This window comes from Leuciscus leuciscus (genome assembly GCF_965113295.1).
Source record: "Leuciscus leuciscus genome assembly, chromosome: 11".
In the NCBI taxonomy this organism is placed as follows: Eukaryota; Metazoa; Chordata; class Actinopteri; order Cypriniformes; family Leuciscidae; genus Leuciscus; species Leuciscus leuciscus.
In genome coordinates this window covers 8,875,243-8,903,144 of record NC_138735.1, presented here as the reverse complement: position 1 = coordinate 8,903,144, position 27,902 = coordinate 8,875,243, and the positions used below count along the sequence as shown (strand labels likewise).

The 27,902-nt window shown below is 36.1% G+C and overlaps 1 protein-coding gene and 1 long non-coding RNA gene across 2 annotated transcripts in view; one reads left to right on the top strand and one right to left on the bottom strand.

The window, feature by feature from the left end:
• LOC309509984 overlaps positions 1 to 27,902 on the bottom strand; it is a 63,010-nt gene that overhangs the window by 21,625 nt on the left and 13,483 nt on the right. The window lies entirely within an intron of this gene.
• On the top strand, positions 6,533 to 14,735 carry LOC309508785 (NLR family CARD domain-containing protein 3-like; the record flags this gene model as incomplete). The annotated part of the gene is made up of 6 exons (XM_082183253.1): positions 6,533 to 6,644; positions 6,826 to 6,939; positions 10,396 to 10,509; positions 11,831 to 11,938; positions 12,024 to 13,817; positions 14,558 to 14,735. Exons 1-6 carry the CDS (start codon positions 6,595 to 6,597, stop codon positions 14,733 to 14,735), a joined length of 2,358 nt encoding a protein of 785 aa, XP_082039379.1. The 5' UTR covers positions 6,533 to 6,594.

Genomic DNA, 27,902 nt, shown 5'->3' with positions numbered 1-27,902 from the left:
TTTATTCGCTGGACGAATAACTGATGATTCTTACCAGTTACATATTAAGGTAATCTCGATAATTGATCAAATAAATGTACATGCGACTTATGAATTATGACCATGAGTTATAATTATTAATATTTCCAAAATTCCCTATATTCTTGAGCTACAGTGCCCTCCACAATTATTGAACCCCCTGGTAAATATGATCAAAATTGGCTGTAAAAAATAAATCTGCATCGATTATCCTTGTGATCTTTCATTCAAAAAATGCGCAAAATTCTAACCTTTCATTGAAGTAAAAGAATTGAAAGTGGGGGGAAAATCACATTATGAAATAAATGTTTTTCTCCAAAACACGTTGGCCACAATTATTGAAACCCTTTTATTAAATACTTTTTGCAATCTCCTTTTGCCAAGATAACAGCTCTGACTCTTCTCCTATAATGCCTGATGAATTTGGAGAATAACTGACAAGAGATCAGAGACCATTCCTCCACACAGAATCTCTCCAGATCCTTCAGATTCCCAGATCCATGTTGGTGCTTCTCCTCTTCAGTTCAGCCCACTCATCAGGTCAGGGGACTGAGACGGTCATGGCAGAAGCTTCATTTTGTGCTCCACAACAAATTTTTGTTTTGATTTTGATGTTTGTTTTGGATCGTTGTCCTGATGGAAGATCCAACCACGGCCCATTATAAGATTTCTAGCAGAAGGCGTCAGGTTTTGATTTTTTATCTGTTGATATTTGATAGAATCCACAATGCCATGTATCTGAACAAGAAGTCCAGGACCTCCAGCAGAAAAATATGCCCACAACATTAAAGATCCAATGGTATATTAAATTGTACACATGGGGTACTTTTTATCCTTGTGTTCACAAAACCCATCTAGTGTGTTTGCTGCCAAAAAGCTCTGTTTTAGTCTCATCTGACCACAGAACCCTGTGTTGTTTGAAGATCCAGTCGTGTCTGACAATTAAATTTGCTGGAATTTGTTTTTGGAGGAGCGAGGAGGTTTTTTTTTAAACCCTCCCAAACAACATGTGGGGATGTAGGGGTTGTTTGATAATTTTTTTTTTAGGCTTTCTGACCCCAAGACTCAACTAATCTCTGCAATTCTCCATCTGTGATCCTTGGAGAGTCTTTGGCCACTCAAACTTTCATACTCGCCGTGCATTAAGACAGTATAGACACACGTCCTTTTCCTGGCAGATTCATAACATCTTTAGTTGGTTATAACTTCTTAATTATTGCCCTGATGGTCAAAATGGGGATTTTCAATTCTTTAGCTATTGTCTTACAGCCACTTTCTAGTTTGTGATGCTCAACAATCTTTTGCTACGCATCAGAACTGTATTCTGTGGTTTTACTCATTGTGATGGATGATTAAGGGGATTTGGCCTTTGCATTTCCTCATATTTAAACTCCTGTGAAACACGAAGTCATAGCTGGACAGTTTCATGTTCCTAGTCACCCTGGTGTACTAAAAAAGGTAAATATTAATGGGAATATACTTCAGAGATATTTTACTCGTAAAAAATTCTAGGGGTTTCAATAATTGTGGCCAACATGTTTTGGAGAAAAACATTTATTTCATAATGTGATTTCCCCCCACTTTCAATTCTTTTACTTCAATGAAAGGTTAGAATTTTGCACATTTTTTGAATGAAAGATCACAAGGATAATCGATGCAGATTTATTTTTTACAGCCAATTTTGATCATATTTACCAGGGGGTTCAATAATTGTGGAGGGCACTGTAATTCAAATTTACCCCGAGTCGTTATTGTTACAGTCTACACTCCTGTACACTTGCTTTCAGTGATTTGTTTTCCTTTCTCAGAGCGTGGACCTCAGATTCCATATGATCGAGAGCCTCTTTATGCACGCCAACATCCAAAATAAGCTGTTGTACCGTCGCTGTTAGACTTTTGACTTGTTTGGAAGTTGCCTCGGTGGTAGTTTCAATCGCCGAAATCTTCTGGAACGTTTTGTCTAATTTAGAATCAAGCTCACGAATAGCCGCCAAGACATTCTCATTCCCGTTTCCACTAACGTTAGATTCTGCGCGTTTAGTTTTTTTAGCAGCTGGCCTCTGAGGAGTATCCGAGAGGGATGTGACAACAACCTCATTGTCGAAATTTGGACATGTGTCCAACCACTGTGATTCGGTATCTTTCTTAAGTTTAAATCCAGCACTACTCGAGGCTGATGCTGAATTCTCAAATTGATCAGTTGAGCCAGATGCGTCGGAAGACATGGTGTCAAGCCAAACTTGTTTAACTTTCTTCTTGCCTCTTTTTCCCATGCATAAAGATGTCAAATCAGAATCATATAACGTTTTCACGTATTTTTTCACATTATCACCAGTCCGATTAATAGGTTATATCACCACTTCACCTTTATTTCCCTGAAGAGCAAAGAAACACTACCACCTACACCGCCGCCATCTTGGCCTCACAAATCTATATTAAATAAAGCAGCACCATTAAAAGCTTCAGCCGCCATCTTCTATTGCATCAGCTGCAATACAGCCTTGCACTACAGCGTCCCAATGGTTAAACCGCGTTATTGCAGGCGTTATTAGTTGAAAATATCTGTCGACAATATCTGTTTTGACGTTTATCGATAATGTCGACTACATTTTTCAGCCCTAGGGAGATGAGTGAAGAGCTGTGCCTTATTTCTAACATTACCTATATTTCACGACGAGTGTTCCACACAGTGTTAGAGCGAACACTAACAAATATTACTGGATTTCGTTCCTTAAAAGGCAACTGAGAGCTTTAATTCACTACAAAATGTTTAATTAATTGCGTTTGACACCCATATTTGGCAGAAAATAATACCACGCAGATCAATCATTTCACAACATGATAAACTTAACGTTACCACAGTTCAGAACCACGACTATCACAGAACCACGGTCAACGAAAGAATATTCAAATTAAAATCATAACAATTAGTTTTAGTCCAGTGATCTTCCTGATAGGCCAATTTAACGTTACTGGTAGAACACTCTAGAAATTCAACAGTTCACCTTGTAAAATGGCCTGTGCTTCGCGCGCGCAAAACTTTAGGCTTTGTCGAGTGTGCTCAGAAAGAAAATGCCTGTGAACGTGCATAAAAACAATTACAGTGCGCGAGACGTGATGATGGACAAAACTAAGCTTAATCGAGGCTTTACTACCTTTACATCATTTATAAAGTGGTATGACATTGGCAAAAATCAAAATACAAAAATCAGACGTCAGAGCTCGTTGGCTGTCTAATGATAATTATTCATTATTACAGTGATTTGTGATCGAATAATAGATTAAACTAATAAACTGTATACATTGAAATCAATTTACAGTCTGATTTATCTGTATTACTATCAAGTTAAAGTATTAGACTTACCCCACGCTTGACTCTTCCACAAGTAAAATGGCGTTCGCATGTGGTCTGGACTCTGGTTCAGTCAAAACGACGGTTGCACGTAAACGGAGGTGTGGCTTGGTTAACTCTAAAAGAGAGTTATGTTTGCAACAACGCAAAATGACACCAACTCTTATTTAAAATGGACACTTCTGGTGTTAAACCCAATCTGTTTAGTGTTGATTCAACACTTTATTTTAATACTTTATTGTAACACTGGAAAATCAACACCGGTCAATTTACTGTGATGTTGACAATTTTACATTGTACAGGTTATCACTTGGTTTTTGACCAAGTGAAGCTCTAGAAACAATTCACAGAAGAGTATGTTGTCTGGAAAGAAATCAAGCATCACTGGCAAAGGCTCAAAAGAGACCATGCCTTTCTTAAAAATCTTTTAAAATAGGTTGCTGTTGATATAACTGTTTTTGTTCAGTACTTCGCTTATATTATGTGCTGCAATACTATATTCAATTCAATTCAATTCAAATTTATTTGTATAGCGCTTTTCACAATACATATTGTCTCAAAGCAGCTTTACAGAAAGTGCATTTCAAAAAAAGGTACATAGAAAAATACAGTTAGTTAATCATGCATTAATTTAGGGCATAACATATCGCCTGCGTCGAGTCGTCTCCTCACGGGCTTCGAGTCGTCTCTGCATGGGTGTTGGGGCATCTGAAGTTTCCATGAGAGGCTGGATACAAACTGGAGCTGACGTACTCTATTTACCTCGGGACTAGCGTCCCGAGATAACAACAGAAAAGCAGATGGGAAATAATTAGCGTAGCTGCTGTTCCTAATATTAATGCATTCAATCTGATTCAACTGTAGTATAAAAGGTAAGTATTATGTGAATGCTTGGCTAAAGAGATGCGTCTTTAATCTAGTTTTAAACTGGGACAGCGAATCTGAGCCTCGAACAATATCAGGAAGGCCATTCCAGAGTTTAGGAGCTAAATGTGTATATATAACACTTCAATGTGTATATTATATAATGTACTGACTGCTGCTTTGTAAATTTATGTAAGGAACAGGCAACTCTGGCCCTTTGCATTCTACTTTTTGAGGTTAATTAAGAGTTAACCTCCAACCCTAATCGAGCACATCTGAAAATTTGAACCAAAGTCTTCAGGTTTACTTATAGACAATAGGCAGGAGGGTTTGAGGTTGGAGCTAAATCTGCAGGACAGTGGACGCTGAGGGCCAGAGTAAACCATCACTGCTTTAAATAACGCAGAACATAAGCTGACCCGACTGTCCATTAAACAACTTCATTTGAATGGTTTGTGTTTTTTGTTTTACTTTCAGACCAGCACTGGAGAACGCCTGACAATGGGATGTTGAGACTTCTTCCTCTGGTTGAGAAAAAGCTACACCACATCAGTGATCACATCTTCTGTTCTTCAACTGAACAAACTGTTTAGACGAGGTAGAAGAACACGAACATGATAGAGACGTACAGGGAAGAGCAAGAAACCAGTTTAGCTGTGATAATGAATCATTATTTCCAACACAATATCAAATCTGTTTTCTATAGGTGACTGAATATGATTCTCTGGCACTCGTTTTGTGGCTTCAGCAGCTGTGAATGGATTCATATGATGGTAACGTATTTTTGAAGACACATTTTTATTTATCTTGAATCTCATTTTTCTTTATGCTACTTTATCAACTTTATGCTTTGTCCTCCAATAAAGTGTTGTTTAATAAAGTATGGCGACTATTGTGTATTAAAAGTGGTGTTTGGTACAGTAAATATACATTTTTATTTGAGAAATTTTCATTTCTTATTTCTTTAGTTTAATTAATTTAAAAATAACTACATATAATTAATAACTTATAAATAACTACATATAATTAAAAATAATAATAATTACAACTGGCCTGTTGGAGTATGCTTTTACTTCTACAAAAAGGGCAGATTAGGTACCTAGTCTTATTATTTTTTATTTCATAAATTAATCAGATGATTTAGATTAATTCACAAATAACACACACGTAAATGCGGTGGACAAAAAATAAATAGGGGTGCACTATCTAAGCTTTCACATTGCCTTTTAAGTCTAGTAATTTACATAATCATAGCAGACGCTTTTGTCCAAAGCAGCTTTAAAAGTGAGGAAAACAACGAAACCGTTATAAAGATAAAATAATAATAGGCTACATAGATACGTTTCAACCGTTTTTAGAAACACACACACACACACACACACACACATACACACACACACACACACACACACACACACAGAGTGTGAGCAATGTTCTTATTGGGTGTTTACGCGTTTGTCACAGAAACGATAAATATTTAATCATAATCACGACAAATATTAGAGAAAAATACAATATGATGTATGCCAGAATCTTGCGCATCAAAACAAACTTGTCCTTCCTCCATCACGGTTGAACTCGCACTAGATCCAGCAAGGGTGAGCTAGAACTCTAGCTCCTCCCATTTGACGCTGCAGCGAATCCCCGCTCACTAAATTTAGCAAGGTGGAGCTGGAGCTCCAGAAAAGGGGGAGCTCGAGCTCTAGCTCCTCCCATTTGGCTCTGCATCGAGCACCATCTCACCCGCCTATTACGTCTCGTCTTTCCATTGGACTGGTTATACACGTGCTTCACGACGCAATCACGCAGGGCGCTCCCACCGCGTCTCGACAGCTGGAGTTCCCTTGAAAGGGAATCTGATGTTTCGCCATGTAATCAGACAGTCGATTCCTAAATTCCGATAACAAAATATTAGTAAGTATTTCACAGAAACTTTTATAAAACCGTAGACAGGAATGTGTGTACTAGCTACTTGATGGAAAAGATGGAGGAGTTTGTGAATCGGTTGGATATCTAGACTAAATATGGATCAAGGGGACTTTTTATGTCTTGAGGCCCTTTACAGGTGACGTCCACATTAATACTTTTTTTCTGAAAGGACGTGTTTGACATTTTTCATCCTGTAGTAAAGGAACGGGGTTTCTTTTGTGTATCGTGCTGTAAGTTAGGCTATGTGATGATTTTTCAAATTACCTTTTTGAGTGAACGCATCGATGTCATTATCTATTTACCTCCAACTCTCATGATCAGATCAATGATAAAGATGTTTAATTAAGTTTAATTACTTTAGTTTTGTGTTTGTTCGTCATTTACATCCAGAGTCAGTGGAGATCAGACTGTTTCAACTGTTCAGCTTCATCATGGATGACACACAAACATCCAGAGTTGAAGATTTTTCTCCAGTTTGCAGGTACTTTAAATTAATACATTAAATAACCCTTTATAGACCCATAATAAAAGAGATGTCTGTTTTAAATGAATTTCTTGAAAACAATGTCTAAACCCTCCTCAAGTGCTTTTCATCCAAACAGTATGAAAATCTTACATATTATGATTATCATCAAAAACTAATTAAATCTGTTCTGTTATAGTTCAGTTCAGCAGGAGAGATCAGAACCAGCGCCCAGCTGTGTGTCTTTGAGGAGTGACGGGTCTATGGATTATCCAATACATTTTAAGAATGACAATACACAGACTGATCTCAGGTAGGCTACAACATTTCTTAAAGACATGATTAACATTTTAATATTATGGTGTTTTGTATTTTGTATTTATGATATTCATAATAGACATTGTCTTCACCTGATGCAAGAGAGACATAATCTATGAGTGTTCCAATTTCATGGCTTGGAATCAGATAAATAGCATTTTATTGAAAGAGATGCTTATATTATTTGAAACACCCAGCTTTTGTGGACATTTTAAATGGACTGCAGTCCTTTTTGTTGGTACCTGGGCGTTGTGGAATTGCAGGTAATGTGCAGCAGTGCTGCTGTGGTCTTACATGTATATTCAGAGCTCAAAAAAATACCCTATTCTATATTCTGACCTCAAACCCATTATAACCTCCTCCAAAATGACTCCTCCAAAAATGACCAACAGATGGTATCAATGTAATACAATTAAAGGGGTCATATGACGGTTCTAAAAAGAACATTATTTTGTGTATTTGGTTTAACCCTCTGAGGTCTGAGGGGTTTTTGGGGTCCTTGAGATGTTCTGACATGCCCTGACATTTGTGCTTTTTTCAGTTGCTTATAAACATATTAATGGCAAAGGTATAATTACACTCTATTTAGCACAAACAGGGCTACCATAATATGTGAGCAACATGCATATACATGTTTGTATTTTTGAGAGAATAATGTTTATGCATGGTTATTGAAAAAACTAAAAACTAAAGTTTCTGAAATAAGGCCACAAAACACATACTAAATACGTGTCAATAAGACTTTTGACTAATTGATGTCTTTGCCTAGAATTTTTTCTTCAAAATGATGTGAAAATCATCCTGCCCTTATCATTCACATAACACAATACATTGATTTAAATCTTGTAAAACACTTTTTGTTTGTAAAGGCAATATGCGCAAGGGGCGTCAACCATTCAACAGCATCATGCATATGTAGTGCTTCACACCTCAGGAGACAATGGGGCCCGCATACTTAATGAGCCATTCATTCAGGTGTGTCACCTATAGCCACAAGAAAGAATGCAAGAGCTATATATATATATATATATATATATATATTCTACCAAATTGGTTCACAGTTGGAAGCATGTCAATTTTTTTTTTTTTCACAAATTTTGCTTGCAAATTGTATAATATCCAAGGAAAACATGTCTATTAATTGTGCAGTTAATTCTCATACTGTATTTTCAGTTTTGGAATATGTATCCTCTCCCCAAATTTGTCAATAATAAAACACAATAAAAATTATTTAAAGAAAATGCTTATATTTACCTTTTAAAATTTGTTTACATCTACCTTGTAAATATATATTTTTTTATTAAAAAGGTTACAATTACAACAACAATTGAAGTGTAATCTTTCTTTGTAAAAACTAAAGTATACATTTTATCATACATATTTCAAACTTCGAATATAGCCTACATTGACAAAACATACTATATTTAACATATTAGCAAAAATTGGCAAACAAAAGCTTATTTGAGGTGGCAGATATTTTACAGTAAAAATGTGTAATCTATCCAAAACTAATCAACGAAATGTTGTCTTTCATTTGTCTGTAAAATAGGTCTTTCGTTTTTATTATAAGGAATATAAATGTTAATTTGCAGTTTAATACGTTGCTTATACAAATACATTTTATTTCAACATTTCAATCGATTTTACTCAGTATAGCAAAATAGTTTGCTAAAAGCAGATCATTTATTCACACACAGAAACGCAATTCAAATTTAAACCGTCTTTTTGCGAGTTGTGGTAAACAGCGCATCGCTGCCGTTCATTCATTCACACAGAAACGCGATTTACTTGAGAATGAAAAAAAAAAACTTACTACATTATTCCATCCGTTGCTCCTCGAAATACCAGCACTTCTGAGGTAAGTTTTCCATTATTATTATTCCTCACAGCGCTGCGAGACAGTGTAGACGACTACACTTATCTGAATAAACTTGATGTGTTTTCTCGAGCTGATATGGGGGCGTTCACAGTTTGTATGGGATCGTCTCAGTCATTTGCGTTTGAATAGCGCGCGCTCTCCGTGGGCGGGGCCGATTATAACGTAATGAGATGAGATGAGCTCGACTGGAATCGCTCTCTTTTAATACAGATTTCACAAGATTAGAATATTTGTTTTTTATATAAATTACTTCATTTAAAAGAAGAAAATTCAAGCTTCATGCCTGTGTGTCTGTATGCCTGTTTGACTGAGTATTCGCTGAGTTATTGTTCATTTTCGGACGCGTTTCAGAATGGACTTCACTGGCAGAGAGAAGGCAGAACTCGCTTCGTGTTTATTTTTCTTTATTTGGCAAAAAGCACAACACTTTGTTTTTATTGTGAGTATACACAAAAATAATACACATTTAACAGAATCGATTGATGTATGAAACTCCTATGGAAAATCAAAGTCAACAGAGTATTTATGAGTTTCTTTTACATTGACAAAAAAAAAGCGAGCTGGTATCGCCGGCGATACCGTAGACCTCAGGGGGTTAATGCAATGTGTTTATGCGGTTTTAGGTTAAAAAACAAACATACTCATTATTCTACACATACTGTACATTATTGTTGCTTCTCTATGCCCCGCCTTTCTGAAATGCGTTGATTTTTACAAAGCTCATCGTTCTGAAAAGCGTGGCGTGCTCTGATTGGCCAGCTAGCCAGTACATTGTGATTGGCCCGATAACCTTAAAGGGGTGGTATAATGCTCTTTTCACAAGATGTAAAATAAGTCTTTGATGTCCCCAGTGTGTGTATGTGAAGTTTTAGCTCAAAATACCCCACAGATATTTTATATCCTTTTACCTCACACAGACATGCACTGAAAATGTCAATGTTTATGTTCAAACCAGAGTCAGACAATAATGGAGAGACTCAAGAAGTGACAACATGTAGAATGCAACAGTACATTTCTGAATGGCTAGTTGATGAATTTAGGTAGCTTATGTGTTATCTTCTATTCATTGATTAGCATTTTTTAAGGACTTCGTCTTCAACATTACACACTAACTAAAGTTAAAAAAGTGAAATCATAATCAACCACCCCTTCAAGCGTGTGACGGAAATGTCTCGCCCCTTACCATATTTGGAACATCAGCTCCAGAAGCAATAAAGGCATGTGATCATGTCAGAACTACCTTATCAATTCGAGCCCGATTCTGATCCGGAAAATGCAGATGTCCAAGATGAGCGATCATCTTTGCATGGCGGCGCTGGCGGCAACAATAATACAGCGAGAACAAAAGTTACAACATTGTTTCTACTCAGACAATTCATGGGACCATATCATCTGAACATATTTCCAAATGAAATAACCTTTTATAGGCCCATAATAAAAGAGATGTCTGTTTTAAATGAATTTCTTGAAAACAATGTCTAAACCCTCCTCAGGTGCTTTTCATCCAAACAGTATGAAGATCTTGCATATGATGATTATCATAAAAAACGAATTAAATCTGTTCTGTTATAGTTCAGTTCAGCAGGAGAGATCAGAACCAGCGCCCAGCTGTGTGTCTTTGAGGAGTGACGGGTCTATGGGTCATCCAATAGATTTTAAGAATGACGATACACAGACTGATCTCAGGTAGGCTATAACATTTCTTAAAGACATTTAAATATTTGAATGAAAGAGATTTTTGAATAGTCAGTAGCAAATTCTTAAAATATAAAAAAAACATACTTACTTACTTGGCTGTGTGTGAGTCAGAAGCGCCAGAATGTACAAGCAAATATGGAATTGCCCCACTTTTTAGAATCAGCTTTGTGCACGGCCTGCCTTGTACTCTCGCAGGGTCTGGAAACAGTCCTCTGAAAATTGCGCATCACACAGTCGAATATTTTAGTTGTACTGTTCTGGAACAGTTGTAAATAAAGTTTAAGCATTGTTTTCTAATTGTGTCCTCTTTTGGAAGGCCAAACTCATTTAGTTTGGCTTTCGCAGCGAAAAACACAGTGTCTCCACGACATGGCGGCGCTGGCGGCAACAATAATACAGCGAGAACAAAAGTTACGCCTTCTTTCTTTGCGTATACATTTATTTATGAAACTCTGTCCCCACACACTGACCTAGATTTGTTGGGGCGAGTTTGAAAGAAGAGTTTTAGGAAGGCGTGGCTGAGCCTTTATAACTTTTATAAAGAATATCTCTTAAGGTTTTACACTTTGAGCTTTGTAACTCTGCAGAGCTTATACTTGCACTAACAGCTACATAACACACTAAAGAAAAAGGAAAACAAGAAATCGCATCATATGACCTTTAAACTTTATGAAATTAATCCTGTTGTTGATAGAAAACATTGTTTCTACTCTGATAATCACTGGGACCAAATCATCTGCACATATTGCCAAATAGGCACAAGGTTTTGTTATCAGTTGAAGATCCTCCTTTATGCCTCTTATGACAGAGTCCACTATCTTTAAAGCAGATTTTAAAGGAATGCGATGGTTTTAACTCTTCTAGGACTCTGTTTTTATTCTGTTGATTCGTATTAATAGATTTTTTTTTTATTAAGTGAGGCTGAATTAGTTTAAAAACATTTGTAAATTTAGTTTTTAGTTTATTTCTCTTTTTATATTTTGCTACTTTTATTCTCACCATTAAAATAGCTCTGACAACTGACATGATGTTAAATTATAAGCAATCAATCAATAATATATTATTTTAATATAATATTTACAATATATAAAAAGCTTTCTCAAGCTAACACAAAGTTTGTCTTGACAAACGTTTTTTTTTATATAGTTTTTGTTTTTAGTATTATTACAGTTGTGGCCTTGAGCAGTTGATTTATTAATAAGTGCATTTACTTATTATCTGTTTTAGGAGGTTGACAGTGAATTATTAAGGTAATATAAAACAAATCCACCAATATGTCTGATTCTTGATTCTCTTCATGATGTTTAAGGTCAATCCCACCACAAAGATCAACAGTAACAAAACCCGCCTGTAAGAAGAATGACCAGCCTATGAATCAACTACAGGACTTTAATGAAAGCAGGGATGCTAGTGTCAGGTAAAGTAAACAAACAGGTAAACAAATACAACATTTTACTCTATATATTTAACTTATGTAATACCATGTTATTTTAATTTTACAGCCATGAAGTCCTGAACACATTTAGATCAAAACTGATGGAGAAGTTTAAGCGTCTGAATGAGGGAACAGCAAAGCAGGGAAACCCAACACTCCTGAATGAGATCTACACAGAGCTCTACATCACAGAGGGTGACAGTGGAGAGATCTGTAATGAACATGAGGTGAGACAGATTGAGACACAATCCAGGAGAGCAGCAACAGAGGACAAACCCATCAAATGCAATGACATCTTTAAACCTTTACCTGGACAAAACAAACCCATCACAACTGTGCTGACAAAGGGAGTCGCTGGCATTGGAAAAACAGTCTCTGTGCAGAAGTTCATCCTAGACTGGGCTGAAGGCAAAGTGAATCAGGACATCCAGCTCATATTTCCACTACCTTTCAGAGAGATCAATTTGATGAAGGACAAAACACTCAGTCTTTCAGATCTTCTTCATGTGTTTTTCCCTGAAACAAAAGAAATGGAAATATCCAGTGACAAATATAAAGTGTTGTTCATCTTTGATGGTCTGGATGAGTGTCGTCTGTCTCTGGATTTTCAGAGTGATGTGAGGTTTTGTGATGTAAGTGAATCAGCCTCAGTGGACGTACTGCTGACGAACCTCATTGCGGGGAATCTGCTTCCCTCTGCTCTGATCTGGATCACCTCTAGACCAGCAGCAGCCGATCTCGTCCCCTCTGAGTGTGTCCATCGAGTGACAGAGGTACGAGGCTTCAATGAGCCACAGAAGGAGGAATACTTCAGGAAGAGAATCAGTGATCAGAGTCTGGCCAATACAATCATCTCACACCTGAAGTCATCAAGGAGCCTCTACATCATGTGCCACATCCCAGTGTTCTGCTGGATCTCAGCCACTGTTCTAGAGAAGATGTTGAGTGAAGCAGAGAGTGGAGAGATTCCCAAGACTCTCACTCAAATGTACACACACTTCCTGATCCTTCAGTCCAACATCAAACAGGAGAAAGACTATGAGAAGAACCTGACAGATGAAGACATGATCCTCAAACTGGGAAAAGTGGCTTTTCAGCAGCTTGTGAAAGGCAATGTGATCTATGAGAAAGACCTGAGAGAGTGTGACATTGATGTGACAGAAGCATCAGTGTACTCAGGATTGTGCACTCAGATCTTCAGAGAGGAGTCAGGCCTGTATCAGGCGAAAGTCTTCTGCTTTGTTCATCTGAGTGTTCAGGAACATCTAGCAGCTTTATATGTGCACCTCTGCTTCACAAACAACAACAGGAATGTATTTGACCCAGTCTCTGAACCAGATTTGTTGTTTGTATTAAAGGACTGGTTTCAAGTTAAGTTTAAACATGTTTCATTTTCTGAGCTCCATGAGAGAGCCGTGAATGAGGCTCTACAGAGTAAAAATGGGCATCTGGACCTTTTCCTGCGCTTCCTTCTGGGGTTGTCAGTGGAGTCTCATCAGATTCTCCTTCAGGGACTAATGACACTGAGAAGAAGAATAAAGTCTGACAGCAATGAGAAAACAGTTGAGTACATCAAGGAGAAGATCAGGACCATTGACTCTCCAGAGAAATCCATCAATCTGTTCCACTGTCTGAATGAACTGGGCGACCAGTCACTAGTCGAGGAAATACAACAGTATCTGAAATCTGGAACAATAAGTGAAGCCAGACTCTCTTCATCTCAGTGGTCAGCTGTAGTTTTTGTGTTGTTGACATCAGAGAAGAGTCTGGAGAAGTTTGATATTAATACATTTGTTGGAGAAAACAATAAAGCTGAAAAACTGAAGGTTCTTCAGAAGCTGCTGCCCGTGATTAAAGTTCAGTAAGTATCAGTGAAAACTATCACTTTACTGTTAAAACAAAGAAAATAAAAAGCTCATAAATCTAAGAAACATACAAACATTTATTGTATCAGTAATAGGAGCAATATGGCAGCATACTTGATTTGATTGTTTTTCTGATTTTTTTAAATCTATTTTATTGATGTGAATAATGACGGGGAGATGTGATTGGGAAACAATACAAGCTGACTCAAACTTGTGTTAAAGCACCTGACACCCAATGTCTTCAACATGAGGATTCATTTAAAACAAACAAGTTTAATGTTACAAATGATTTATAAAGTAGTTTTCCTGGCAACAACGGACAAAAAATTTAATATTCATATAGCATGTTTATTGGTTATTCACCTGCAAGGGAGGCCAAGAATTCTAGCCCAAGAATGCGGTCTTACATTTAGAGCAAAGCGAGGAGTTAGTTGGTTTAATTTTATGTTGTATATGTCGTGTCTGTTCAGAATCTTGTTCTTTTGCACACTGAGAGTTTGTTATCCTGAGTCCATGTCCCATTTGTCTTTTATTCACACTTAACTCTCTCCAATTGTAATCTGTGACACCATTACCTCAAGGTTCCTGAGTAATTTTGAGACAATGCTATCCATTGGTGACCAAGTGCAGTGTTTTCTTTACTCCATCTACAAATTGTCTACTTTTTCTAAATTTTCTATTGCTTTTTGTTTTCAGTTCATAGTGTTTACCAAGTATGATTTTCATCTCTCTACAGTTTGAGAGATTGTGGAGTCACAGAGAAAGATTGTACTGCTCTGACTTCAGCTCTGATATCAAACCCCTCACAACTGAGAGAACTGGATCTGAATAATAGAAAACTGCGAAATCCGGGTGTGAAGCTTCTCTCTGTTGTACTGAAGGATCCTGATTGTAAACTGGAGAAACTCGGGTAAGATCATCTACGGTATATCATAGTCAGACATGTTATTGTCTTCTGTAAGACTAAATCAGGGTTCCACAAATCTGGCACTGGAGGGCCGCTGCCTTACTGAGTTTAGCTCAAACCCTGATAAAACTCTCCTTCCTGTAACTCTGAAGACATGGATTAGCTTGTTCAGGCGTCTTTAATTAGGGTTGGAGATAAACTCTGCAGGACAGCGGCACTTCAAAACCGGATTTGAGGAACCCTGGACTAAATGCTCTGATGTAAATTTTAGGGCTACACTGCAGAAAATAAATTTCTTTCTCAGTATTTTTGTTTTCTTTTCTTTTTTGTATTCTTAATTGAAGATAAATTTACTTGAGAAGCAAAATAACTTAAGCAATTTTTCAGTATACAAGACTTAACAGTTTATGTAACTTGATTTAAGAATTTTTAGATATTAGATATTTAGACTACGTCTGGATCGGATTCAGAACGATGATCAAAACACAGATGGAGTAGATAAAGTCCAGCAACACCCCCAAAGCTTCACAGTCCTATACCTCGTCCTGCGTCGACATTTCATTAAGTAACATTAGGCAGTTTTGATTTTACATATGCGTCTGCTGACATACGTGACCCGTTCTGGCAAAATGAGTCGCAATGAGCAATTGTTCATGACTGAGCTACACCTGTTTGACTTTAATAGTCAAAGTCAATTTTGAGAAAAATCGAGTTAAAGTTTTCTGAAGGTTCCAAAACAAAATCATCTACCAACCATACCTTAAAATCTCGGGTAATAACACCACATTTGGCACACACCACCGAGTCAAAACCAAATATTTATAGGAACAATATATATTCAACTTTTTTCCCCCATGGTACCACAATTGTTTGATTAAAATTAATGAAAAAGACAGCCTATATATTCAGACCTACTGTACTGCACAGGTCTAATATAATGTTACACATCAGCTGTTTTTCCCCAACAGTTAACCAAATGTTCACTTAAAGGTATATCGGAGGATCTTTCCAAATTTTAGATAAGACCCGCCCTCTCCACTTTTTGAAAAGTTTGATTGATTCACCAGAATGATTGACAATTAGGAGGACCAATAGTATAGGTTACCCACCAGGAAGTAAAACATCCTCCGCTATACCTTTAAGACATAGCAGATTATGTTTGCTTGAATACTCGCCAAGACAGATATTTTGAAACACTGTAATTCTGTGTAGGTATAAGAGTATATCGGGATCACGCGCTGTCTGAGGCGTCTTTGAGGCACGCTTCGGATGTGTCAGTTAATGTGAGTAAAATCATTTTGTTTAAATCAGTATGAGTTTGAAAATCACATTTCATTGGTTCAGACTCATGCCATCGAGAATTCGCTATTAATATTCACAAAGTTGGATTGCTACGTTTTAAAACAATACCAAACTTGTGCTGAGGGAAAGCACAGTCGTCGAGAAGCGAGCAGAGAAAACTGAATTTTTCATGGACAAAGGAAAACATACAAATAAAGATACTTTTAAATGTTTAATTGGTATTTTGACCCTTGGGATCACTAGATGAGGGCTTAATGAACTCATTTTTGTGAACACCTCAAATTCGACCATTTTGCCTGTAGCTCAGAATTAGCCTGTACGCATTCTGACTCATTTTGCCAGCACGGGTCACATATGATATTGCATGTTTCTGCTTCTTCTTCGCCTGTGTTTTTATCAGGAGATTTAATACTTTTTCAAAAGTGAAAGATCTCAAACTAAACCGCCTTCAGTGATACATGTGTTAAATAGTTGTTGTTAAGTGTTAGCTTATTATATTTATGTTGAAATTTTATGGATTTAATTTTTACATTTTCCATAATCTGCCTGTAAATGTTTGTATCTCCCAGGATACGTTTCCCCTTTGGGAGTATAAATTAATTGGAAAAAAGAATGTTTGTTTGGCAATGCGTGTTACAACATTTTAATAACAATTTTAAAACATGTATTCTCTCATAACTTTAAACATTCTTTGTAAAATTCGGTCGAACAATGCCTGTTTATGAATATATTAGCCTACTGTATCATATTTAATATGCAAATTTCTAGGGCCTATGAATGATCAATATGACCAAAACTATGCTGAGAAACATTGTGTACACAGTCTTCTTCATGCCTTCTGTCCTCTGATTGATAGTTTATACTTAAAAAACAAAAACAAAATTCAAGTAAAGTCCTTTTGCTCAGAAAGTTTTTATTTTTATAAATGTAAATGTAAGAAACATTTATTAGACTGAAGCAACTGGGGTTTATTGATTATTAATAAACCATTTTTTTTATGTTAAAAATTGCATATATGATCCATAAAAGCCGTGTGTGTGTGTAATGTGATACTCAACAAAAAACAGATGCTAACTTGTATATGCATGCATGTGTGTTTTTTTGTTGAGTATCATATTTATACATCGCTTTTATGGCTCATACTGTCAGAAACACAGGGTTAGGACTAGTGTGAAAACTTGAACACTGTCAAAAGGTGAACCCAAATGCAGAAAACCAGATGACAGTTCTGGGAAATATAAATCTTTTATTTGATGAAAAGGAACGTCCAAACTTTCCTAGGATAAAGCCAAAAAGTAAACTCCAAAAAACTTCCACAAATAGTTTGATAACAGTTCCAAAAAGTAAATCCAAAAAGTCCACAAAGTAAATCCAGAAGGAATTTGAAAAAAAGTTCACAAAAAGATCTGTGAGTACTCCAAAATTTCAAAGAGCAAAAGTCAATTAAACAAAACAAAGGAACCATACCAGGTACACAAATTAGATTTAGATAACTCCAAAAGAGGCACAGCAAGAGAATGACCTAGACTTGGCCATGGCACTGGAAACACTGAGCAAAGTACTCAGGAGAAGGGTGACTTAAATACACAAACAGGGAACAAGGCACAGGAGACATAATGACAGAGACTGAAAACCAACAAGAGACACAATGAACATATATAATCTATGTGGCCAAACATAAGTCTAAAACCTTGACACCGGTGTTGTGCCTGAACGCGTTCATTGAACGATAGTTCATGAACTCGTTCATATTTTGGGTGAACGTGAACTGAACGTACTCTGTTACTGCCTGATGAACGTTACTGTGAACTCGTTCATTCTGGTGTCTGTGAACGGCACGCTCTCTCAGTTTAACTTCGTTCAAAAGGGTGCAAGATTTCTTTAGAAATGTATTTTTCCCGTTCGGAACCTCCGTTGTCCCGTTTATTGACGCTGATCTAACCACTGATGTATGACTGAATCTGATACAACAGCAACACTTGATCACGACACCGGTCATCATCCAATCACAGTCCACACTCACGCGCATCAGACCCAGAGATCAGACCATACGAATAACAAACTCTAAATTGAGAATTAATTATTATTTTGGGACAAATCATTGTTTGATTTGCGCACAGAATCCTCCGCTGTCTGGTCGCTTCGATCCGGACTCGCGCTAACGGCAAATCCCTTTCACTGTCCGACTGGGTTTTGATTTCGGCAAATCAGTTTTAACGAATTCAAACAACGTGATTATTGTGAGTCCAACATACATCCAGCCACGCAAGAAAGCATCAAATCGTCCTGAGTCGAATAATATACTGATGTGATTTGCTGACCAAGAAACATTTCTGATTATTATTAATGTAAAAAAAAAAATAAAGAAAAAAAAAATCATCAGGATTCTTTGATGAATAAAAGGTTCAAAGTAAATTTATCCGAAATAAAAAAAACGTAACATTATAAATGTACTTGCTGAATAAAAGTGTAATATGACTTTAATCAAAACAAATGTGTTGTCTGAAAACCTTTTAAACGCATACGAACCTGAAATGACATATAGGCCTACTGTGTTATGTTGGCCTAGCCTATAGCCTACAAATATTTTGAGTGTCCCTCATTTTCTTGTAAAGAACCATGCACGATTGTCCCGCATTTGTTTAGTTGGCAACCCTACCCTCAATGCTATGTAAACCCTGGTTGGATAAGGATTTTAAAATTGGATATGAAGATGAAATCTGACACATAGTTTCAGTGTTAAAACTGATAACATAATTGCTGTCTGTGGTTTTATATGGGCTGTGGCAATAATTTTGAAAAATAATAGTTTGCAGCAACATATGGAAAAAAAGAACTGAACTAGTTCATTTTTTGGAACTGTGAACTTTAGTTCAAAATTTTGAAGTTTGAACTATGAACTGAACTAGTTCATTTAACCCTCTGGAGTCTGAGCGTTTTTTTGGGCCCTGGGGGTGTTCTGACATGCTCTGACATTTGTGCTTTTTTCAGTTGCTTATAAACATATTAATGGCAAAGGTGTAAATTCACTCTATATAGCACAAACAGGACTACAATAATATGTGAGCCACATGTATGTACATGTTTTCATTTTTGAGAGAATAATGTTTATGCGTGGTTATCGAAAAAACTAAAAATTTAAGTTTTTGAAATAAGGCCACAAAACACATACTAAATATGTGGCAATAAGACTTTTGATTAATGGATGTCGTCGCCTATAGTTTTTTCTTAAAAATTATGTGAAAATAGTCTTGCTTTATCGTTCACATAAAACCATACATTGATTTAAATTGATGTAAAAGAGGTTTTGCTTGGAAAGCCAATATGCGAGGGGGGCGTGAACGAGGAGTGGTTTACACCTTAGAATACACCCACTCTGCATAATTAGCCATTCACTCAGGTGTGACACTGACTGAGCCACAATGCAAGGACAAAAGATATATTTAGAAGAAGACTTATATTGACCATTTAAGATTTTGCTTACATCTATCTTGTAAATATGTTTTGCTATTTTATTAAAACGGTTACAATTACAACAATAATTACAATTTCAACAATATTTCAAGTGTACTCTTTCTTTGTAAAAAAAAATGATTATAGGCCTACATTTTATCTATGTATTCATTAGTTTGAATATAACCAACATTGGAACAGCTAACATCTTAGTTGATGACTTTATTTTTGACAAAAATAGTATTTTATATATAGAAATTGCTAAACAAAAGCTTATTTGATGTGGCAGTATATTCTACAGTAAAAACTGTACCCAAATCTAGTCAACAAAATGTTGTCTTTCATATTTCGTCTGACTGTAACGTTGTTTTCATGAAATATTAGGGGATATTGTTAATTTGCAGTTTAATACGTTGCTTATACAAATAGCCTACATTTTATTTCAACATTCAGTCGATGTTTACTTATCTCAGTATAGCAATGCAGTTTGCTAAAACATCATCATTCATTCACACACGCAATTTAAATTTAAACTGTCTTTTGCCAGCTGTGGTAAACAGCGCGCATCTCTCCCATTTATTCATTCATAAACAGAAACCCACGTGAAGAAATTCACGTGAGAAGGAAAAAACTTACTTGTATTCCTCAGCTCGCTCCTCGATATACCCGCACTTCTGAGGGACATTTTCCATTAGTATTATTCCTCACAGCGCTGCAAGACGGTGTAAACAATGATCTAAATAAACTTGTGTGTTTTCTCGAGCTGATGGGGGGCGTTCACAGGATTGCCTCAGCCATTTGCGTTTGAATAGCGCGCGCTCTCCGTGGGCGTGGCCGATTATAACGTAATGAGATGAGATGAGCTCGACTGGAATCGCTCTCTTTTAATACAGATTTCACAAGATGAGAATATTTGTTTTTTATATAAATTACTTCATTTAAAAGAAGAGAATTCAAGCTTCATGCCTGTGTGTCTGTATGCCTGTTTGACTGAGTATTCGCTGAGTTATTGTTAATTTTCGGACGCGTTTCAGAATGGACTACACTGGCAGAGAGAAGGCAGAACTCGCTTCGTGTTTATTTTTCTTTATTTGGCAAAAAGCACAACACTTTGTTTTTATTATGAGTATACACAAAAATAATACACATTTAACAGAATCGATTGATGTATGAAACTCCTATGGAAAATCAAAGTCAACAGAGTATTTATGAGTTTCTTTTACACTAATAAAAAAAAAGCGAGCTGGTATCGCCGGCGATACCGTAGACCTCAGGGGGTTAAAAATGTGTTAACTGAACTTTGAACTAGTTCATGTAGAAAGTGAACTTTCCCAACACTGCCTGACACATATATGCAATTCAATATAAATCAATAATAATTAAGAGATGGAAAATGTTCCCCAAAAGCCTGTTGTGTCATATTTGACATTTATATTAACATGAAAAAATGTCAAAAGAATTAAAATTTTAACATTAACAAATGGTGAATAATAAATAAACCCAGTTTCTTCAGTCCAGTAAATGTTTCATTAATAAATAATTTCTCAGCAAAAAATACTTTATTTCATAAAAAAAAAAAGTATAAACTATCAATCAGAGGACAGAAGGCATGAAGTAGATTGTGTGCAAGAGCAAAACAGAGAGGCAGAAGGTAGCATTAGGAAGACAGAAACAATCACTGCATATCCAGTAAAACCTCATGGTATGTTCACTGATAATTATGACAACACTGTCACTAAGTTTCAGACAAGAATGAACATTGATCTAGTTCATTTGTACAGTATGGTGCACTGGCAGAATAGTTTTGTATAATTAGTGTAGAAATATGTGAAATGCTTATAAATCATTAAATGTTTTAAAAGTTTTATAGACCCCATTATTACACATTTTTCAAGTGTCCAGACATATATTGTTATCCATTTAATATGAAGAGACAATTTTATTAGTCTTTTTCATTATAAAATATATAATAATATTTCTAAAGACACTTATTTAGTGTTGTGGTAATAAACACTTATGTGTTAAACTGCAAGCATGAAGTTATAAGGCAATGATAAACATGAAAATGGTCTTGATATAAAAGCTTCAGGTCAGGGGCATTCAGTCCGTATACTGTACGCTGTGAATGCTCTGCAGACCCAAGCCATTTAAGAGAATGAGTTTGTGGACTCGCAAATTAATATTAACACTATAAATATGACTATAAATTCCCTTGTCGGTTGAGGTGTAAAATAAAGCTTACATAATAAAAGTCCGTCATTTATTTATTTGCCATTCAACAATTTTTTTTCCAAATAAGTGCCAGTTATAAAGTAAATAAAATGAATACATTATTAGTTAACTGTGTGATTTGTATATGTACATTTCTGAAATACATAACTTGCACACAGTCACCTCTGATAACAGATCACTCTAAATTGTAATGTAGATGTGCATTTTCTGTAAAACTGCTTTGAAACAATATGTATTGTGAAAAGCGCTATACAAATAAAATGTGAAATTAATGGAAAAGTTATGGAGGGTTTTGGGTAAGTGTATCCACAACGCTGGCGTTATTATGCATCATCATCATTGTTTCGCGTTCTATGGAAGCATATGGGTAGCAATATTCAATTTGAAATGTAATATGTAAAATGGTAATGCATTTCTGTATTTAAATTTACGTTTTCCATTACATTTGTGAAACGTTTGGTGCAAAATTAAAATTAAAATTAAATTAAATTATTTACATTTGCCATTTCATACACTAGTTTTAATATGTAAATTGAATACATATTTTAACATATTTTAAGTTTGCAGTGGCTTCATAAATTAATGAAAAATATAAAAAAACAAAGTACACCTGATGCACATTTCTTTGTTCTTCATTTTCTAGAACTAGTTTAAGAACCTTGCTGTATTTATATGTAATTAATTAAGAGAAAGTACACCGCCATCTTATTCTGACGAAAGTGACTTGAACGCACTGCCGTAAACACGACTTCCCAAGAGGACTTATAGACGATGACGTCACCAGGGGGGCCAACTTCACACAGTGATTGACAGGTTGGGAGGGGGCGGGGCCAACTTCACACAGTGATTGACAGGTTGGGAGGGGGCGGGGCCAACTTCACACAGTGATTGACAGCGAGGGAGGGGGAAGGGCCAACTTCACACAGTGATTGACAGGGTGGGAGGGGGCGGGGCTAACTTCACACAGTGATTGACAGGGTGGGAGGGGGCGGGGCCAACTTCACACAGTGATTGACAGGGTGGGAGGGGGCGGGGCCAACTTCACACAGTGATTGACAGGGTGGGAGGGGGCGGGGCCAACTTCACACAGTGATTGACAGGGTGGGAGGTGGGAGGGGGCGGGGCCAACTTCACACAGTGATTGACAGGGTGGGAGGGGACAGGGCCAACTTCACACAAGGCTTGTTCAACTTCACACAGCTCTGCGCAGACCGATCGGCGGCTGACTTGAAGCAGTGCATGCCGGTTCGAAATTTTGTCCGACTTGATAAAGTGCCGACGCCATGTGACTGTGACATATGCCATCAAAGTGCCGCGAGAGCGATTCGAGAGTAGCCGGAGAACTCAGCCAGCGCAGCTTCTCAAGAGCGGCTGCACGAGCTCTGATGACGACACAGCTGTTCCACGATTGGCCGGATTCACCGCATGACAACGATCACGTGTGTTTCGTGTTTATTCGAACACCTTTAGTTCCTCTAAAGCTCACAAATCAGGTTTTTTTATAACAGTAAAAACTCTTTTCATGTAGTTGCGATGTTATATTGTGTCATGTTTATCAAATTAAAACTGATTAAAAAACGTAGACTCCACTTCATTGATAGAAGTTTATGTTGAACTTTATTCTTGTTCAAACAGACGCTGTATGAAGCAGTACATAAAGTATTGAATGAAAATGTCTCTGAAACATCTGTGTATTATTTGGCAAATATTGAATTTATTTCACTTCAGCTGTGGTAAAGTATCAGTGATGTGATCAGTTTGTATTTTAAACTTAAAATCTTTTTTTTTTTTTTTTGTGCGTACATGTTATACAGCAAATTAAGAGGAAACTTATGTACAGATCACTGTGGAAAAATTAGCCATTAAAGAAGGAACTCTTACCAGACAAAATATCTTTAAGCACTTTTTTTTTTTTTTTTTTGACATCTGACAAGATTTCTTTTCTTGATGCTGTTATTATTTTTGCATTTTCTCTTGAATGTGTACTGGTATGTTAAGTTGTTTACAGACCATATCTTATTGTAGCTTTAGGATTAAAATTACAGAGACAATTACTTGACTCATGTTTGCTTCCACTCAACAGCAAATATGACCTGAATAAAATAAAATGGCTTAATTTTAAAATGTTCTGTATACACGCATTAAAATAATAATAATACTTGCGGTGACCACATGCTATTAATCCATAAAATTTAGGTTTAAAATCATGTGATTTAAAATGTTGTAAAATGAACTATTTTGCATGTATGTAGAGAGAAACTAGGATAACTTAAGCATCACATTTATGTAAATAATTATTCATCAATAATTACTTATTACTATTTATCAGTACTACTACTACACAGGTTAGAACATCATCTCAATACAATATTGAGCATACTAATACCCTCAAAATTAATTGGTTAACATTTTGTTTGAAAAAACCTTCTTTGTGGAATTTTATTCCTAATTTTATTTTTGACCGACTTGGGGGTCTTTCTTTTTTACTAATGTGTGATTATAAAATTGACAAATTGCCAGTGAAACTTTCTGCCTTTCATGCTCAAGCTTTATTGGCTTGGAAACTGATCTACAAGCACAACTTCTCTCCGCACCGTTTTCTTATTTGGAATAACCGTTGTATTTTGTATAAACACAAAAGTTTTTTTTTAAAAGCTGGTTTGAAAAGGGTATTGTTTTAGTTTGTCATTTGTTTAACTCTCAAGGATACCTTATGACGTATGACGAGTTTCTTCTGCACTTTAATTTTCCTGACTCCCAAGGAATTTGCTCTTGAATTTTCTGCAATCAATTCTGGTATAATTTCCTTATGTAGAAGTGTGTTGTCATCAGTTGATATGGCCATAATTAACCCAGCTGACACAGTATGTGGCAAAATTTGTTTTTTACAGTACAAAAACAATAACCAATCTATTCGTTCTCTATTTTTAAAGGAGGTTGTCACCAAATCTTGCTCTATTGCTTATTGGACTAAATTTGTTAATGATATTGATTGGGAAAGTGTCTGGTTATTACCTCCTAAGTTTTTGGTTACAAACAAGGTGAAAGAAATCTCTTTCAAGATATTGCACAAATTCTACCCTGTCAAACATTTCCTTAGTAAGTTTAAGACATTGATGTAAGTTGCTCGTTTTGCTCTTTGCACTTGGAAACAGTTCCCCACATTTTCTGGCATTGTAGTCGTGTGAAAAAGTTATGGTATGAAGTGTCTATGTTTATTAAGGAAAAGGTACTCTCTAATTTAGTTTTGCATTTTGAAAATGTAATTTTTGGATATTCAAAGTATGATAACAGTGTGATTAAGGAGGCTTTTGTAATTAATCTGTTAATTTTATTAGTCAAATTTCACATCCATAAGTGTAAGTTTTCTAACAAAAAGCCCCTTTTCTCAGTATTCCTTAAAGAATTTGAAAATTACTTTTCTACTATTCATTCTAGTACTAATGGAAAAGCTATTAAGACTGTTAATTTGTGTACTGTCTTCAAAATCGTTGATTGATACAATGGTATTGTATTCTTGTGATTTATTATTATTTATTTAGATTTGTGTGTGTGTGTGTGTGAGAGAGTTTTCTTTGCTCCCCTGACTCTAAAATTGTATGTTGTATTGTTTTGTTGTTTAAAAAAAAAAATTATATTGAGTATACTAAGACCAGCGCATTATAACCCAGAGATCGGTACTGCGCATGCGTCTATGACGTCGCCAAAACACACCACCATCCAGTATGTACTGGATCTGATCCAGCTACGTCATCGTGCTACAGGCTGCAGTGCCGGCCCGAGCCTTTTGGGGGCCTTAAGCAGAATTTGATTTGGGGGCCCCCTCCCACCACGCGGAGTCACCTGTTTGACGATTATTGACACAAATGTCACAATATAATGTTACATTATAAATGAATACAATGAGGTTATGTATTAATACAAAATAAATACTTAATAAAAAATAGATACTTAAAAAGTTTTAACTCTTTGAAACTTCTGAAAACAAACTGTCACAAAACATATTAAATAAATTATTTACAAAATATCCTCCAACGTTTTGCAACACTTTGCAGTTTGAATGATGTCTTGTATGAACATGACGGAGTATGCATGGGCATAGATTACGCGGGGGACGTGTCCCCCCCACTTTTTATAAAATGTAAATTCGTCCCCCGCACTTTTTCATAGGGCAAGTGTGTCCACCACACCCGGTTTTCGCGGGTGTGTATAGCCTACATCGAGATTTAAAATCCAAAGAGTCAAGTCTATCTACAAACGTGACTTTCACGTTTCCATGGTAATCAGTCACTCGTGCATCACGACACGCCCATGCTCGCACCCGCGCCCAATCCATTTTTTTTCATAGAGGTTGCAGTGAGTTCAAAACGACAACAAACTCTTCAGTCTTAACTCGATCCTTTTTCACGAAAAAGTCAAGCGCTGTAAGTAAGTTGTCATGTGGTATCTGAATTGTGTTGCACAATGATGAATAACTCTGCCTATTTCTCTTGTTGAATAATTAACAAGTTTCGTTGTAAATTGAAAATATTCACTACCCGCACAAACGTGCGTTTATTTTCAATCTTTTTTTATTCGTAATGTCTTTTATTTTCACAGATGTTATCAAAGCCCTTCAAATTAGAATAAACATGGTGATTGTTAGCCTAATGCTGAATTTGTATTTTCATGCATTAACAGCCTGCTTGAATCAGGCAGCGTTGTAACATGTGTACATGATGACAAAATTTAAGTTCTCTTGAAAAAGCCTAACCAGAAAGTTTGAAGTAGTTTTAAAAGCTTGAAGTTTGAAGGTTTTCAATTGGAAAGTTTTAGTTTAGTAAGACAGACAGGCAGATAGATAGATAGATAGATAGATAGATAGATAGATAGATAGATAGATAGATAGATAGATAATATTAATAATAAATAGGGAATCACAGATAATGCAAGGATGATTCTGATTTAATTTAATTTAATGTTAAGTGGCGATTGATAGGCTATAGTTGATAATAATACACTGACGGTAACAAAGTTTCAATTTGAAATGAAAGATGGAGCATAGGCTACATTTAATAAAATTAAGGAAAAAATGCCCTTTATAAAGGTAAAAAACTTATTCTGATAAAAATGTTTTCCAACAGTGATGTAATAATTGTAGTTTGAATAATTGTAATGTGATGATCAAATATCATAGGTTTGGGCGGTTGGCGGGTGGATTATTTATTTTTTAACAGCAGATTCGGGTGACTCAAAGTGCACCAGATTAATGCATTTATCTTTAAAATGTACACATTTTCTTCCAGGGGGGCATGCCCCCCGACCCCCCTAGGGGTACCGAGCTCCACCCACAAACACAGTAGGCTATATGATGGTCTATGAAAAATACAAATTTCATTATCTTGTTATTAAAATGCATGATCAGGATTTTACCACTTCCGCCTAGTTTTGAGCCAGGAAAAACCCTGCATGTGCAATATAAAGTAATGAACATCGTTCTTTCTTTCTGTTTTATTGCTTTAAAAATAAATAGCATATTAAGCCAATTAAGCAAAAACCTGTCAACAAAAGTCTGAAAAAAACTGGTATTACACTTGACATTCTGTCCCCCTCACTTTTGAAATGATGGCTACGCCCCTGGGAGTATGTTTTTATGTTTCCACTTTTCGATCGCGCCTCACACACACACACACACACACACACACACAACATATTCCAGCATTGTAATCTTGCAGCCTGTTCATTATAGCCGTAATAAAATATAATAATAAAATAGTCAACCTAACATATAAAAATTGCACTGCTCTGTTTAAATAGTCAGAGGTATAATTCGTACATTCACAGTAAGCACCGCTCCACTGTGATGTTTCCAAGCACATTTTTGCACATGTGAAGAGGATGATTTTTTCCGTCGATAATGGAACGTGAGTGAAGTAAAAAGCCTATAATAAAGAATAGTTTACCATCCAAATACATCACGAATGTTGAAACATTTTGATTCTAATGAGAGAGATGCGTGAGCCCAACGCCGCTTACTTTCACTTTCGCTTTAAATTATTTCGTTTCGGCTTGTTTATAGTTATTTTTTGTATTCTTGTTCTGTTCTGAATATTATTAAATTTAACTTCATTTAACTTAAATTTAAATCCAACTTCACGCAGTGATTGACGGCGGAATGCATTTTCAATTTGCACATAGAATTTTGCTT